General features: G+C 34.6%; 2 protein-coding genes across 3 annotated transcripts; one reads left to right on the top strand and one right to left on the bottom strand.

Annotated features, from left to right (window-relative positions):
- The first annotated feature begins 1330 nt into the window (after positions 1–1330).
- On the top strand, positions 1331–6454 carry LOC139858579 (DEAD-box ATP-dependent RNA helicase 15). 2 transcript variants are annotated; one of them, XM_071847416.1, is made up of 12 exons: positions 1331–1431; positions 1563–1683; positions 2591–2691; positions 3027–3199; positions 3303–3534; positions 3619–3737; positions 4170–4226; positions 4557–4741; positions 5248–5392; positions 5472–5555; positions 5790–5853; positions 6107–6454. In XM_071847416.1, exons 2-12 carry the CDS (start codon positions 1565–1567, stop codon positions 6115–6117), a joined length of 1290 nt encoding a protein of 429 aa, XP_071703517.1. In that variant the 5' UTR covers positions 1331–1431; positions 1563–1564; the 3' UTR covers positions 6118–6454. The 2 variants fall into 2 exon arrangements, with proteins under 2 accessions (XP_071703517.1, XP_071703518.1); XM_071847417.1 differs by lacking the exon at positions 1331–1431 and having other exon boundaries at positions 1657–1683; positions 2926–3199.
- Positions 6455–9824: 3370 nt separating this feature from the next.
- On the bottom strand, positions 9825–15343 carry LOC139857227 (RNA polymerase I-specific transcription initiation factor rrn3-like). Its single transcript, XM_071845965.1, has 15 exons — positions 15010–15343; positions 14226–14309; positions 14073–14144; positions 13611–13682; positions 13292–13528; positions 13092–13202; positions 12885–13001; positions 12648–12773; positions 12487–12555; positions 12053–12159; positions 11790–11873; positions 11616–11703; positions 11409–11528; positions 10651–10835; positions 9825–10472 (listed from the first exon to the last, which is right to left on the bottom strand). Exons 1-15 carry the CDS (start codon positions 15106–15108, stop codon positions 10169–10171), a joined length of 1875 nt encoding a protein of 624 aa, XP_071702066.1. The 5' UTR covers positions 15109–15343; the 3' UTR covers positions 9825–10168.
- Positions 15344–15376: the final 33 nt, after the last annotated feature.

Genomic DNA, 15376 nt, shown 5'->3' on the forward strand with positions numbered 1-15376 from the left:
ATGTTAACTATATATATATATATATATATATATATATATATATATATATATATATATATATATATATATATATATATATATATATATATATATATATATTCATATATATGTCATCATATAGTTTTTACAAGTTTTAACGTTCGTGAATCACCGGTCAACTTGGGTGGTCAATTGTCTATCGAAACCTATTTCAATTAATCAAGTCTTAACAAGTTCGATTGTTTAACATGTTGGAAACACTTAATCATGTAAATAACAATTTCATTTAATATATATAAACATGAAAAAGTTCGGGTCACTACAGGAGTAGGCCTTTTTCCTTTGCACCTTTAAGAAAATCAATGCTTTCATTAACAATTAACGCACCATCAAGGATAAATCTCCCTTTAATGAATGCACTTTGCTCCGCCCCAACAAGACGAGGTATGACTTTCCGAAGTCGATTTGATAGGACTTTCGCAATAATTTTATAATAACTCCCTGTTAAACTAATAGGCCGAAAGTCACCAAGTCCGGATGGGTTGGATTTTTTCGGGACTAAAGTGACAAAGGAAGCATTGCAACCATTAGAAATTTCGCCCTTATCCCAGAACCAACCAATTGCATTAATGAGCTCACCTTTTATTTTCTCCCAATACCTTTTGTAGAACTTCATATTGAAACCGTCGGGACCGGGAGCTTTAGTACTCCCGCAATCAAATACCGCATCTTTAATTTCACTTTCACAAAACGGGAGTTCAACAGCCGATGCCTCTTCCGCGGATATTCAGGGATAGATTAGATCCTCCATACTAGGTCTTTCCACATCTAACTCTTTGAAAATGCGTTTAAAATGATTAAGAGCTTCGTTTTTAATAACATCGGGTGAGTCTTGCCAAATGCCATTCGTTCTCATCCTTTATTTATAAATCGCGACTAGACTACCAAGTTCTCTAAAGATACATTCCATTTTTTTCAAGCTAAGACATTTTTAGAATCGAGGATAATAGTTGATGGTTAAAGAAAATGTATAAACACCTAACATATCACCTTTCAACCAACTAAACATTAAACAACGTCGAATACGATGAATGCAACTAAAATCAATCAGTACAAATAAATCAAACTGCACCCAGCATAAAATAGACACTAGTTTGGATAAATGCAACTAAATTTGGGCCTGATGAGTAATGAGGTTAGTAATTTTATTCAGATACATAAGTACATATAGTACTTAAGATAAGATTGTTTCAATCTTAATTATGTAGGGGTAAAAATGAAAATTAATCCACTTGCCAAACCCTCTCTCTTTCAACCCCCCCTCAAAAATATCGCCCTACCGCCCTCTTCACTTGATATCATACTCAACTTTGCATTTGTTTTGCTAACAAAATTTTCCTTTGCAGACGCTTTAAACCCTAAAACCCTAACAACTTTTATCACAGATCCAAGGTCAGAACAACTTCCCCTAACCTAACAAATCAATCGAATTTCATATTCATCTATACATCTAATATCTATATTTGGATCTAATTTTAATTCGTGAAACCCTAATTTTGGATTTGTGTTTGAAATTCAATTAGATATGGGCGAAACAGAGATGAAGGATAATGATGCCTATGAGGAGGAGCTTCTCGATTACGAGGAAGAAGACGAGAAGGCCCCTGATTCTTCTGTTAAAGTCAACGGAGAATCCGTTAAAAAGTTAGTTATTTTAATTCATATGTATACATACATAGAACTGCATGTATGTATATGCAATAATACGGCTATAATATAGTTCCCGCATATATCATAAGTCGGTGATTTGTTATGTTTTGTATATCCTGGATCTGGACTTATTAAACGAGATTTATCTAAAGTTTCAATATTTTTTTTTTTTTTTTTTTTTTTTTTTTTTTTTTTTTTTTTGCATCATACTTGTTTCTGATAAAGGAAGATTGTTTTTGTGTTTAATTATTGTAAAGTTACAGACTTTAATGTTTTCGAGTGAGTGAATAAGGCTTTATGATTGTTTGCACTAGAGATTTGATTATATTTAGTGATTATATTTAAGGAATAAGGCTTTATGATTGTTTTTTTTTTTTTTTTTGCATCATACATGTTTCTGATAAAGGAAGACTGTTTTTGTGTTTAATTATCTTAAAGTTACAGACTTTAATGTTCTTGAGTGAGTGAATAAAGCTTTATGATTGTTTACACTAGAGATTTGATTAGATTTAGTGATTATATATAAGGTATATACCTTATTATAATCTAGGTGCGAGGTTACTGTTTTTGACTTTTATGTGTTGCTGTAGTAGGAATAACCAAGTTTTTGTGTAGGTTTTAAAAAGAAAGTTATTTATGGCTAGACATTTAATGGCAAATTTGTCCTTGTCTATGGGCATTGATGTGTTGTTTATGAAGGAAATAAAGTTAGTTTATTGTTGAAGAAATAGTTGTTAGCCTCAGGCTACATGTTGTGCTATGACTCCAGCTATTTGAATCGTGTTACTTATTTTCTTACTGCATATGTGACTGCAGTATTGCATGCTTTTTGAAATGTTTATGGTCCTAAATTATTAAATCTTTTCACTTTTGGCTGATTCGCTTTGCATATTTACTGTAGGGGCTATGTAGGAATTCACAGTTCCGGGTTCAGAGATTTTCTTTTGAAGCCAGAGCTACTTCGGGCTATTGTGGATTCAGGATTTGAACATCCCTCTGAAGGCAAGCTTATTCTTAACTGTTGAAAAGACAGTACTTGTCTGATATCATTTTGTGTGTGTGTGTGTAAGATTGATAAGTTTGCTCTGCAAGGCACCATGATACTTCATGTACTTGCAATTTTTGAGCTTGTCACTGCTTATATTATATTCATTGATGATATACATTCAACACTTCATTTCATAAATCCCATTGTGTTATACAATATGATTGATAATTTTCAGTGTTTCTTTGCAGGTAAATAACAACTTTCACTCATGTCATTTGGAGAACTGGTCAGATTTGGTATTTTTTTAATAGAAGATTGCTTAGCTCCAATTTATTTGGTTCTTCATCAGTGCAACATGAGTGCATTCCTCAAGCTATTTTGGGAATGGATGTCATTTGTCAAGCGAAATCTGGTATGGGAAAAACTGCCGTGTTTGTCCTCTCAACACTGCAACAAATTGAGCCTGTTGCTGGTCAAGTAGCAGCCCTTGTTTTGTGTCACACAAGAGAATTGGCTTATCAGGTAAAGTATTATATTCACTACTCGTAAATTTCATACATGTCAATCAATATTATCTTTTCCATTTTATATTTACGGCGGGCTGTTTACTTTCTTTACTTCACAGATCTGTCACGAGTTTGAAAGATTCAGCACGTATCTAACCGACCTCAAGGTTGCTGTCTTCTATGGTGGTGTTAACATCAAAATTCACAAGGAGCTTTTAAAAAACGAATGCCCGCACATTGTTGTCGGAACACCAGGAAGGATTCTTGCACTTGCTAGAGACAAAGACCTTGCATTAAAGAGTGTTAGACATTTTATACTCGATGAGTGTGACAAGATGCTCGAGTCACTTGGTATGCTTTGGTGTCTCTACGTGTATCGTATATATCGATTTCAAATCTTGCATAAAGATTAACTAATTATTTTATTACTCTCAGATATGAGGAGAGATGTGCAAGAAATTTTCAAGATGACTCCTCACGATAAACAAGTAATGATGTTCTCAGCAACGTTGAGCAAGGAGATTCGTCCTGTCTGCAAAAAATTCATGCAAGATGTAATTTCTCGTGGCCAGCTCTACTTGAATTATGAAGTCATCATTTTCATTTTAACTGAGGGTTGGGAAACAAACAAGAGTTCAGAGGGTTGAAAAGTTGACGGGTTCAATTGGTTACAAAAAGCTCAAATCACTTTCTTTCCTTATCTCTCCCTTGTATATTTATAGCTTACGAAGTCTTTTAGGCCAGTAGTTGTGGTCTTCATTAGGATTTATTTTGTGTTACATATCAACATATGTCATAGTAGATAGTAGATAGCTATGATCATGTACCAACATGGTCGGTCTGATTTGAAAGCGTCTGCAAAGGATATCAGTCAGATGGACCAGAATGTTGATCCGGAGGATGTTCATCTATCGTACTGGATTCACCGTTCACGTTACCCTCCGAAGATTCCTAATATGCTTTACTATGATATTTGTTTCTTTCAGCCAATGGAAATTTATGTGGATGATGAAGCCAAGTTGACCCTACATGGTCTTGTACAGGTACGAGCTTGTACTTCAAGTTTTTTGTTTTCCTTTCATGTAAGTGGCATGGCGGGTGAGTTGGTGGGGTTGGGTGAAAACGGGTTGTGTTAGGTTGAATCCTTTTTCTGTTTTCTATAAGGTTACTTTTTATAATTAAACGAAGCCATTAATAATGTTTATGAAATATTATATCTAATCTATCTATTGGTCGTTCTCTTTATCTATTTTTTTTGCGTTTTTTAGTTATTATTTCAGAATATAATTTGACCAGTTGAGATAAATTGGTCGTATTGTTCTCTATATTCCTTTAAATCATGTTGTCCTTTGTATAAAAACTGATAATTGCAGCACTACATCAAATTGAGCGAGCTGGAGAAGAACCGTAAGCTGAATGATTTGCTTGATGCATTAGATTTCAATCAAGTTGTGATATTCGTCAAAAGTGTAAGCAGAGCAGCTGAGCTCAACAAATTGCTTGTGGAGTGCAACTTTCCATCAATCTGCATCCACTCTGGCATGACTCAGGAAGAAAGGTGTGCTTCAGCTTTTTGAACTTACATGAATATTATAATTATTAATTTGTATCTGATTCAGAATGTATAGACTTCTAATATCTGGCTGTGACTTTTTTGTTTTATTACGGTCTTCATTATATGGTTATAACAACAGGTGGTAAATAGGGCAGGGTCAAATATTTTAACTTGCGGTACCAGCGGGTTGGCTCAAAAAACTTCTATATATCTGTATATTACATTGCAAGTTTTACAGTCAAATATGATCATGAATATTTCATAGTTTTGGCTAAGAATGATTCAACTGGTTTATGCTGAAAAGTACAATCTGGGATAGTTTGATGTGTACGGCATCTGTTCTACCCATTCGACGGGGTTTCGTTTAAACAAATATTGTTTAAGTTACTCATTTGAGCGAATTAGTTTAGGGATAAAGCATCATCTTTTTTTTTTATATGAGTATGGTGTATGTTGTTTTATATTAGTGATATGTTGATTGTTTTGGGCTTATCATTCTGAATTTGCAGGCTGACACGCTATAAAGGTTTCAAGGAAGGGCACAAGAGAATCTTGGTGGCAACAGATTTAGTTGGTAGGGGTATCGACATTGAACGTGTAAACATCGTCATCAACTATGATATGCCAGATTCTGCTGACACCTATCTCCACCGAGTAATTTATCTCTTAATTTCATCCATTTACCGTGTCTTATTGATCAAAATTTCTGAAGTGTGTGTTTGTAACTTGACAGGTTGGTAGAGCTGGTAGGTTTGGAACTAAAGGCCTTGCAATCACATTTGTGTCTTCTGCAGGCGACTCGGATGTTCTTAACCAGGTATGTAGCTATCTATAAAATATACTTTATGTTGATAAAAATATCGGTGTTGGCTGGGAATCAAGTAGGTTGCATTTGAGTCATTTGAATTGTTTCAGTAGGTATTTGTTTCTACGTTTGTTTTTTTTACCCGATGATAATAACACATCACCTACGTTTCCACATGATTATTTTTGAAGTGGCACATTTCTTTTGGTTAGTGTTGTTGATCGTGCTCTGCTTTGGCTGTTTTAGGTTCAAGAGAGATTCGAGGTCGATATTAAAGAGCTTCCTGAGCAGATTGATACCTCAACTTATAGTAAGTTCTTTATTATTAGTTGCACACTCATTTGATGTTTTAACTGCTGTGCTCGTATCCAATTATATCACAATTATTGGTCGCTTAATGGGTGGGCTGGCTGACAAATAAGGGACATGGCGAAACATGCTGGGGTTGGCTAGCAAACATTTTGTGCTAAAAAACTGTATATGGATTAGTAAATTGAAAGATTCAAACTGCTCATTCAAATTGACATAAGCTGATTACTCTTTTTTGGATGTTCAACTTGCAGTGCCTTCTTAGGACTTGACCCCAATCAGAACTCAAGCTTTTAGCTGGTAACAACCATGGTTATTGTGCGATGTTCACCTTTAAACAATCTAAACATTGTTAAACCTACAGTATCACGAGACGATCCGCTCTTCAATACTTATCTGTTTTGTAACATTTATAAATTTGCTTTTCAGACTTCTAGGAGTGGAGTTGAGTGTCTTTTATGGTGTTAAAATAGCCAAGTCAACTGGAATGCAACTTTTAACTCGTTATGTACGAGTTAGAGTAGCATTTTAGCCCTTTAAATTGGATTCTATCCAGTTGGATAATCTTAGTTTTTTCATAATTAGACGCCTAGATTACATTATCCAAGTGCATTGCTTTATAAAAAAGTTGTGCCCACTATTCCTAGATAATTTGTTGCCCACTTCATTAAATGATTAGACCACTCGCTCTCGCCCTTGGGTATCTCATGTAGGGATAGCAAAAGTACTCGTACCTGATGGAGAAACTCGAAACTTGACATTATTTGCCCGGGTCTAGGGCCGGCCGGGTATGAGGATGGTTTTAAAAATTATTCTGGGTTCGGGGTCCGGTTTTGTATGCAAAACCATTTACTTGCTCGTATACTCAATCCGTATCCCGTTTACCGGCTATGAGGGATTTTAACAAATTTTAGTATTAAATTATTGTGTACGAAACCTAATTATATTGCGTGGTTCATTTGTTTACTTATAATTGATGACGCTTAGTATGAAATTTGTTTCTTTATTGAATGAAGTATGTTTATTCATAACTGAGAGCTGTTTGATGAGGTGTTTATTCCATACCCGGGGGTAATTCGTTAACCTGTTATTTAGTAAGTAAATGGAGATCCCCGTTTACCTAGGAGGAACTCGATAATTCGACAGTAAGTAAATAGGGGCTCGTTTTTTAATCGGGTTCGATTACCTATACCCGGTCCAAACCTGGCCCGATGCCATCTCTACAATCTCATGTTGTATAAAAATGAGAAATCGAATCTCGTTCCGTTTTTGTTTCATGTTTGTAGAACAAATGCAACAAAATTTGAGAAAATGGATCTTGTTCCTTCATGTATGGTAGGAATTAATGTACTAGAACAAGTTAATAATCGTAGATAAAGAATGTTATTTAAGTAAACTTTTATTCTTCTTTTCAGAAATGTAGTACATTATCTCGTATATTATATGTACAAATACACATATTACTACAATTATATATACACGCATTGCCTCCAAAGAGAATTGAACTCGTGACATCTAAATTGATGTTAGATCATCATAGGGGTACTAGTTATATTGGGTTCAAAACTTACTATATGCCTGTGCTTAATTTAACAACTAATGTTTAAAATTGCTTTGCCGTTTGTGTTAAATCCAAGCTTTATTGTTAGTAGGTTTAATACAATGCTGGTGATGTAAATGAGAAGATTATGTCGAAATAGACTGATAAATCCCACGTGCGAACCGAATTTAAAACAAATGTTTAACAAAGCGTGTTTTTTTTTTTTTTTTTTTTTTTTTTTTTTTTTTTTTGCGATAAAAACGAATACTTATATGGAACCGAAGTCATTTTTCAAAGAAAAACGCTCTCAACAAGGAATACAAAAAGATGACGAAAAGGGCAAAGCTCGTACCTAGAAAATAACTATCTAAATGAAAACTATCTATAAGCCAGCCTCCCTAACAACCCGAAAAATCATAAAAACACACTAACCAAACAAAATCGATTACAACACGATTCAAAGGAATCATACCAAACGAACAAAACAAGACGAGCCCGACCAATCAACCTCTAGGTTCCGCTCTTTCAAACTTACCATTAGCCGTCTCTTTTAAGGGATTCTTCCCGGACCGATTCTCGGTCTTGTAAGATAACACATTGGCGGATCCGTCACTTGGTACTCTCTCCTCGGCCAAACGTGTCATCATTTCGTCGAATGCCGCAAAAGCCTTTGCGGACATGTTTCCTCGCCCGATTTTCGATGAACCACAATCACTACCATCTTGAAGACCATCAACAAGTTTTGAATTGCATCCCCGTATCTTTAAGCTTATAAGTACCCGAAGTGGAAGCCTCCTTTGCCTTCTTTCTAGACCTCGGGTTAACTTTACCAAACAAACTTTTTGAAACATCTTTATTCAAGACATACTACGATTTACAAAAACCTTCCCACGAAGGGGCCTCGCAATCGCAATAACTTCTTCCACTATGACCAATCAAAACCGGTAGAGGCCTTTCATCGTTTGATTCTACCTTACGTTTTGCCAACAATTCTTCCTTCTTTTTCTTCTTTTCATTCTTCAAACTGGCTAATCTTACCGCAAACGTAGTGTTCTTGTCATTCGGCTCTGGCACACCATTATAAACGAAATTAACCACTTCGACAGGGCCTTGAGTAGAATCTCGGACATTTGGAAAAACAATTGAATGATATAGGACAGTTGCATTAGAAGAGCATGGGTCCTCAGGCACAATATTTGAAGCAACATCCAAATGGTCACGATGTAAACTAACAAAAGTGAGCCCGTCAACGCCTTTGAGAGAAGATTTGATCTCGTTAACATTCATACAATTATCATCATCGTTAGTGATATTCCAAATTTTAACTAAAGGGGCACCGTCGTCTTCGAATTGTTAAATTTGTTCACTTTTTTTTCCCCGCTTTCATCAAAACAAACTCCATTGTCACTCTTCAAAACAAACACGTTCTTTTCTAACTCATCAACCTCAAAAGAACCAAAATGAATAGGTGAGGGTGGCTCAAGAGCCAAATATGTCCTCGATGAACCACACACAGTAGCAATACCTTCTACAGAATTAACAGCAGAAACCGAACCACAAGCAGTAGCAGTTGCTGGTACGGATTTAACATCATTAACAGAAAAATTATCAACTCCTACTGCTACTGAATTAACATTAGAAGCAGAACCACAAGTTATAGCAGTAGTTGGAATAGATCGACAAACGCCAAAGCGTTTGTTAAGTGTTGGTTGCAACTTGCAAGTAATGCGCTGATCACCTGCAAAAGGTATGTCATAACTCATTTGTGTTGAAACTTGAAAGAGACATTGCTGTTGTGATAAAGATTTACGAAGTTAGACGGCAATTTCATAGTAATAAACATTTCAGGTGGATCTGATTTTGTGTTGGTAATAAATCTTTGATGCTAATTCACAATTCTTTAATCATTTTAGGGTGATAGACATCATTTCGAGACGGTTACATTAAGACGACGTGGCATAAGTTGGTTGCCTATTTGGCATATAATTGTTTATTGGAATTAAAATGTTAAGCACTTAACATATGATTCCATAGATCTTTGTCGTTTGTTTGAGTGGCATGTATTTCCACATTGCTCTTTTTTTTCAAATATGAACAATGGTTAAGCGATCCGACTCACATTGAACACAAGTTTAAAAGATATACAGGTAAACGGATAAAAGTTTTTTTCTATTCAAACTACTTGGCATATGAATAGGGTAAGTATTTTTACTTGAATATATGCAGCTTTAGCAACTTAAAACACATTGTGATCAAGTTTAATAGGTATCAACTTGATAATTTATTTTTAAAACTTTGATTGATAGCTTATTGGAAATATACATAGCTTTAATATGACTTAAACCCATAAGACAATTGTTGAATGTTTCATTTAAACTGATGATTGAAATATATAAAACAAAAAGAGGAGGATGAGTAACAACCATTCTGAAAAATGTTAAGATATAATCCAGATTTGGATTTATCATATATATAAGAAATCAACTAATAATAAAGCTTACATTCTTTTAGTGCAAAATCTAAAACATTCATATGATAAAAGATCCAATTGTTTCCAACATTCTTGTTAACACCATCAAAAAAGAGTTGATACAATATAACCACCTAAACTATCAACAACATTACAATCGCTACCACCGCGTGTGGGGCCAACAACAGATGCACATCTGTCTACAAGTATGATCTTTAACCATACGTTCGCTACAATACCAATACCCCAGCGTCCAAATCAAGGGTAGTTACGTCCATTCATCCAGAAGAAAAATCACACATGGAATCACAAGGATTCTGGGCTCGTAGACGGTCTGATTCTTGAAGGCATCTGCATTTTTTTATGCCGATCGTTTCCAAACATGAAGGAATCTCGGGGAGTAATAGACATCTCGTTCAACTTCATATCAAGTACGTTATCGTCTTCAAAGCTCATGGGACCCATGCCATTAGATACACCGTGATTACCTTCATCTTCGTCTCTAACACCTTCCTCATCGACGTCGTCATCATCATCATCATCCTCGTCATGTTCATCGTCGGAAGTAGTCCTCACCATTTTCCAGTACATGAAGTTTGGTCGGATATAACTGCAAGTTGAGTAAATTTACACGATGCAGAAAATGCCAAACTACATTAATTTTATTTTGATAGCAAATTATTAATATATATATATATATATATATATATATATATATATATATATATATATATATATATATATATATATATATATATATATATATATAAAGGAAAAAAAACCCTAACCTGTCGGACTTCTTCAACAAATATGGATCAAAGGGAAAGAACATATCAAGTCTTTCGAACCCACCAAAAGCCCGGGAAAGGTCCGATTCAAGTAGATCATGAAACGCAAATGTACCCGATACACGAAAAAGACGAGCGGCTTTAGTTTGATGGAGAAACTCCTCTACTATGGACGGTAAGCACACCTATTATAACATATATTGTGATTGTGATGCGATGATTAAATGTTTTTTTTTTTTTTTTTTTTTTTATTTTTTTTTTGCAGTGACGTGGGGATGAGATCGGTACAGGTACCGTACCGTACCATACCGATACCGGATATCCCGATACCGAAAATAAGGAAAATCGAGAACCAAATACCATACCGAATACCGAAATCGGTACCGGTATCGGTACCGGTATTTTACCCGTTCGTCCCGAATTTATAATTTTTTTCGATTTTTACAACTTTTTTTTTTTCAATTCACACAGCTGATATTGTCACACAACTAATATTGGTACACTCTTTGAATTATATTCACAGAATATATCTTTTGACAAGGTTTTTATGGTATGAAGTGATTTGCATAGGTACGGATACCGAATGGTACCGATACCGAAATCGTCTCAAATCAAGAACCGATACCGATACCGAATACCATCGGTAAGGTGTTTCGGTACCGGTACGGTTTCGGTATTTCGGGATTTTTGCTCATCCCTAGGAATGAGTCATCAAAAAGCCGTAGCGTATTACAACAAAGAAATTTTTTAATATATACCTCTAAAGGGTTCAATCCATGCTTTAAAAGTTGCTCAAGAGGCATATTTGATAGTTTTGATTTGAGTAAAGGAGTGTCCATAATTGATCTCAGACGGAAGCAAAGTACATACATAATGGCCTGTGTTCAAATCAATAAACAAAAATATATAAAATCACATTGGATCCAGTTATAATGATTCAATTTTATACAAACAAGTTATCATACCTGGCATCCAGCATAAAATACTCGGTGATTTTTTGGGTTTATTTCACCACTCTGGATTTCGGAGTACTTGTAACACCAATCCACAATACTGGAACAGTTGAAAAAATTACATTTCAGCATATAAGATTTATGTAGAAAAAATTAATATAACTGTTGTATAATATGTCTGCCAACCTTTCCAATACGTCTGTCACATACGAATCGGACAAGAATTTGGCACGAGACAGGTAACTTGCAAGATAAGCAACTGCACTCATTCTGCAATGCATCAAGAATATGTTAGCTATAGGTAAAAATCAGGCCAGGTTGACCCATCAAGACAGCTCTCTTTTTTTTTATCATAAATAGTATAGTATATTAATTACAGTAATATTTATAAGGAATATAAAAAAACATATATTTTTTGAAAGATCCATTATTTGAAAGAAACAATTTACCGCCAGTCTTGAGGATAGACAGTACTACTAAAGATTTCAAGAAGCCTGCTCACAAACTGCATCCCGCAATCATCGGGGTCAAGCGAACAAGCATAGAACATTACAAACTACAATAACAAAAATTGAAGTTTGGGTAAGCAAGCGTATCATGTAAACAGTTGAAGAGTAAACTAACACAATTAGATTAGGCAAAGTGGGTGAGTCAGGTGAAACGGGTAACGGGTCAACATGGGTAAATAATGTAGATCTATATTTGTACAATGATAATACAAATTTCCAAATAGAGATGATTTAGACAAATTTAGGCTAACTTTTTTTAACTTTACTCGTGCCACTTTGTCATAGATAAAACATAACCCGAATTGACACATTTTAAATAGGAAAATTCCATTTTTAAGATGGACATAAAAGAAAAATAAGGATTAATTGGTTACCTGGGCAAATTTTGACTTGTATGCGTTCAACACAGTACTCTGGAATGACTGAAGAAGTGCCTCAAAAACCTAAATGAAATTTTAAATTTAAAATGATACATATACCTATAAACAGAAAATAAGAGCATATATAAAGTAAAAAATTGAAGTCCACAAACTACCTGCACCAAACGACCGTTATTGAAAGCAGCTTGAAGGTGGTCAAACATGAGAACCATTAACGTATCCAACTTCTGAGCAGCTACGTTTGCCCAAAGAACTTTTCGACCAGTATATACTCTCTGGGGCTGTAAACAAAAAATGATACACAAGGTTCAATAAATTAAGCAATAAGTTTGTACTACAACAGTTCTTTCAATAAGTCAACTCATTAATGCATACACGGGTTTTTAGATTACCTCATCCATATCCATCTCGGTTTCATCAATGGGTCGTGCCATATCTTCTAGCTCCATCTCAAAGATGCCTTTATTGGTAACATCATCCTGCAAAACTTCATCCCAACCTATTTCCACCTATAACAAGTCCAATCCGATTAAATTTTTAATAAAAGTACGCATTTTTATTCTAACTTCTGTAATACTACGAATTTAGTAACCACTCACATCTAGGTCTATCAGCCTATTCACCAATTCGAATATCATAGAGTTACCAACAAGCTCACCCATATCACCACCCTCCAACATTAGCATGTTCTCCACATATACTACAATTTGCTGCAAAAGTAGCAAAGTTATTAAACATTACCACTGTTTTTTTTAAACATGACTATCGAATATAAGGTTCAAATATGCATTTAGCTCACAGCTTCTTTAGCGAACACATTTGGTATTCTCTCCCTAACAATCTGTTCCAATCTCGAAGGCGCTAGCGGCACAAGATCGGCAATTCCTTTTAGTGCAAAATGAACTCGACTAAGAACTTGATCCTTTTTCGCTAATCCACGTGGCTGCTTCAAAATCTCGAGGAAATTGAAAGGTGGGGTAAAGTTGCTTACAAGCATATCCAAACACAAATCAACGTATTTTCCACTTGATGAAGCCTGATACGCAGTTTTTATGAAATAAAGTAAGAAACTTGAAGACAAATTGTTTATATTTGACACAATCGGATTAAGCTCATACCAAGGTTACTACTAGTTCGACTAATGCATCCATGACATTGGGCCCGTAGTTCCACAAGCTCATTCCACATATCTAAAACATATAAGATTATCAGAATTATCTAGTATACAAGTTGAATTACCACAAGGGTGTCAAATTGGGTAAGTTGCGCAGCTAGTCATAATGAGTTCAAGTCAAACCATGTAGTTTTACGGGTCAGAATGAACTGGGTGAGGCATGCATGCAAACACTTTTCTAAGTTCGTATACATAATGCACTGAATACACAGACTAAATTATGGCAATCGAGTAAGCAGGTTTTATACATTTTAACATATTTAATACATTGTTCAAGCCATTCGAGCCACTTCCTTTTTAGTTACATTTTTTAGTTTTACCCATTAGAACCATACAAGAGGTGTTGAACTCTACCCATCATTGAAGAGTAATTGATGTACAATACACTTCTAACTTATTATCTTACAGAAGAAAGAAGAGACCGGTGATGCACAACATCGATGTGGGAAACTGCTTCAGATAGCGCTCTCAAAATTGTCTGTCAGAAAAAAGAAAACATAATAAATCCAAGCTCGTTATTTATCTGTATACATTGTTTTTTTAATGACAACAGACTTACGACAAGCATGGCCACTTCATCAGGGTCTAGGCGCACATTGTGATGCATATGTCCAACAATTTGATTATATTCATCAGTATCACCCTGCAACAAGCCATTGTAAATCAATATCTCCTCTAATATAAATTTGACTACCAACTAAAAAATCCAAAACTCACGTGAAATGTTATCGTAATTTATTACTTATACAATAGACGGTTTTCAAAATTGAATACACGCCATATAAGGTTTTGAAGTAGGAGTATACAACAGAAAAAGATATGGAATTCGATACACTCACAAACTACAAACGCTAATTATGATCCAATTACCACAAAAGCCCAACAAACAATACAAGCGAAGTGGAAAAAGAGAGGAATTAGGTTCTAAATTTTAAAGATCCAATTTTCTTTGGAACAAAAATAATCATTTTTTTAGAACTCATAATTACTAGAATCGCTAATTATGATCCAATTACCACAAAAGCCTAATCATTTCTAAAGAACTCATAATTACTAGAATATAAAATGGACATAAAACTCTTAAAAACTCTTTATCTAAATTTTATAATGTGCCTAAATTCAATTCAATTCAATTCAATTCAACCACCTCATATGATATACCATAATTTTGGTTTACATTAAGAACACATACTGACCATTTAACCTTCAAATCCCATAAAGCATAATTTTTACAAATTCATCCACTTAATAGATTAATAATAATAATAATAATAATAATAACATAAATTAAAAGAAAACCAATATAATCAAAACCCTGAGAGTAAAAAATAAAGTTTTGATACCAAAATAGCAGATTTAAGCGCTTCACGAACATGATGAGACAACTCATAATCACTAACATCACCCATCTCAGCATGTTCATCTCCACCTACAGCTCCCATCGCAATAATAACAGAAACTCACTTGCAAATTCGACAAATTTTGACCTTTTTAGGAATTGGGCGAAAATAAAAATAGGAACTTGACAACTTTCTTGATTGTAAATTAGAATCTTGAATTGAGATTAAAGTTAGAAAATAAGGATTCTGTAGTTGGATTGAGAGATTAAAGAAACTTGAATTTTGTGATTTTGCCGCCAGACCAACTAATAGAATGAGCGTTGGTTTAAACCCTAGCAAAAGCCGTAACCCTTGATATAAGGGTAGAAAG

Source organism: Rutidosis leptorrhynchoides, chromosome 7, assembly GCF_046630445.1.
Source record: "Rutidosis leptorrhynchoides isolate AG116_Rl617_1_P2 chromosome 7, CSIRO_AGI_Rlap_v1, whole genome shotgun sequence".
Lineage (NCBI taxonomy): Eukaryota > Viridiplantae > Streptophyta > Magnoliopsida > Asterales > Asteraceae > Rutidosis > Rutidosis leptorrhynchoides.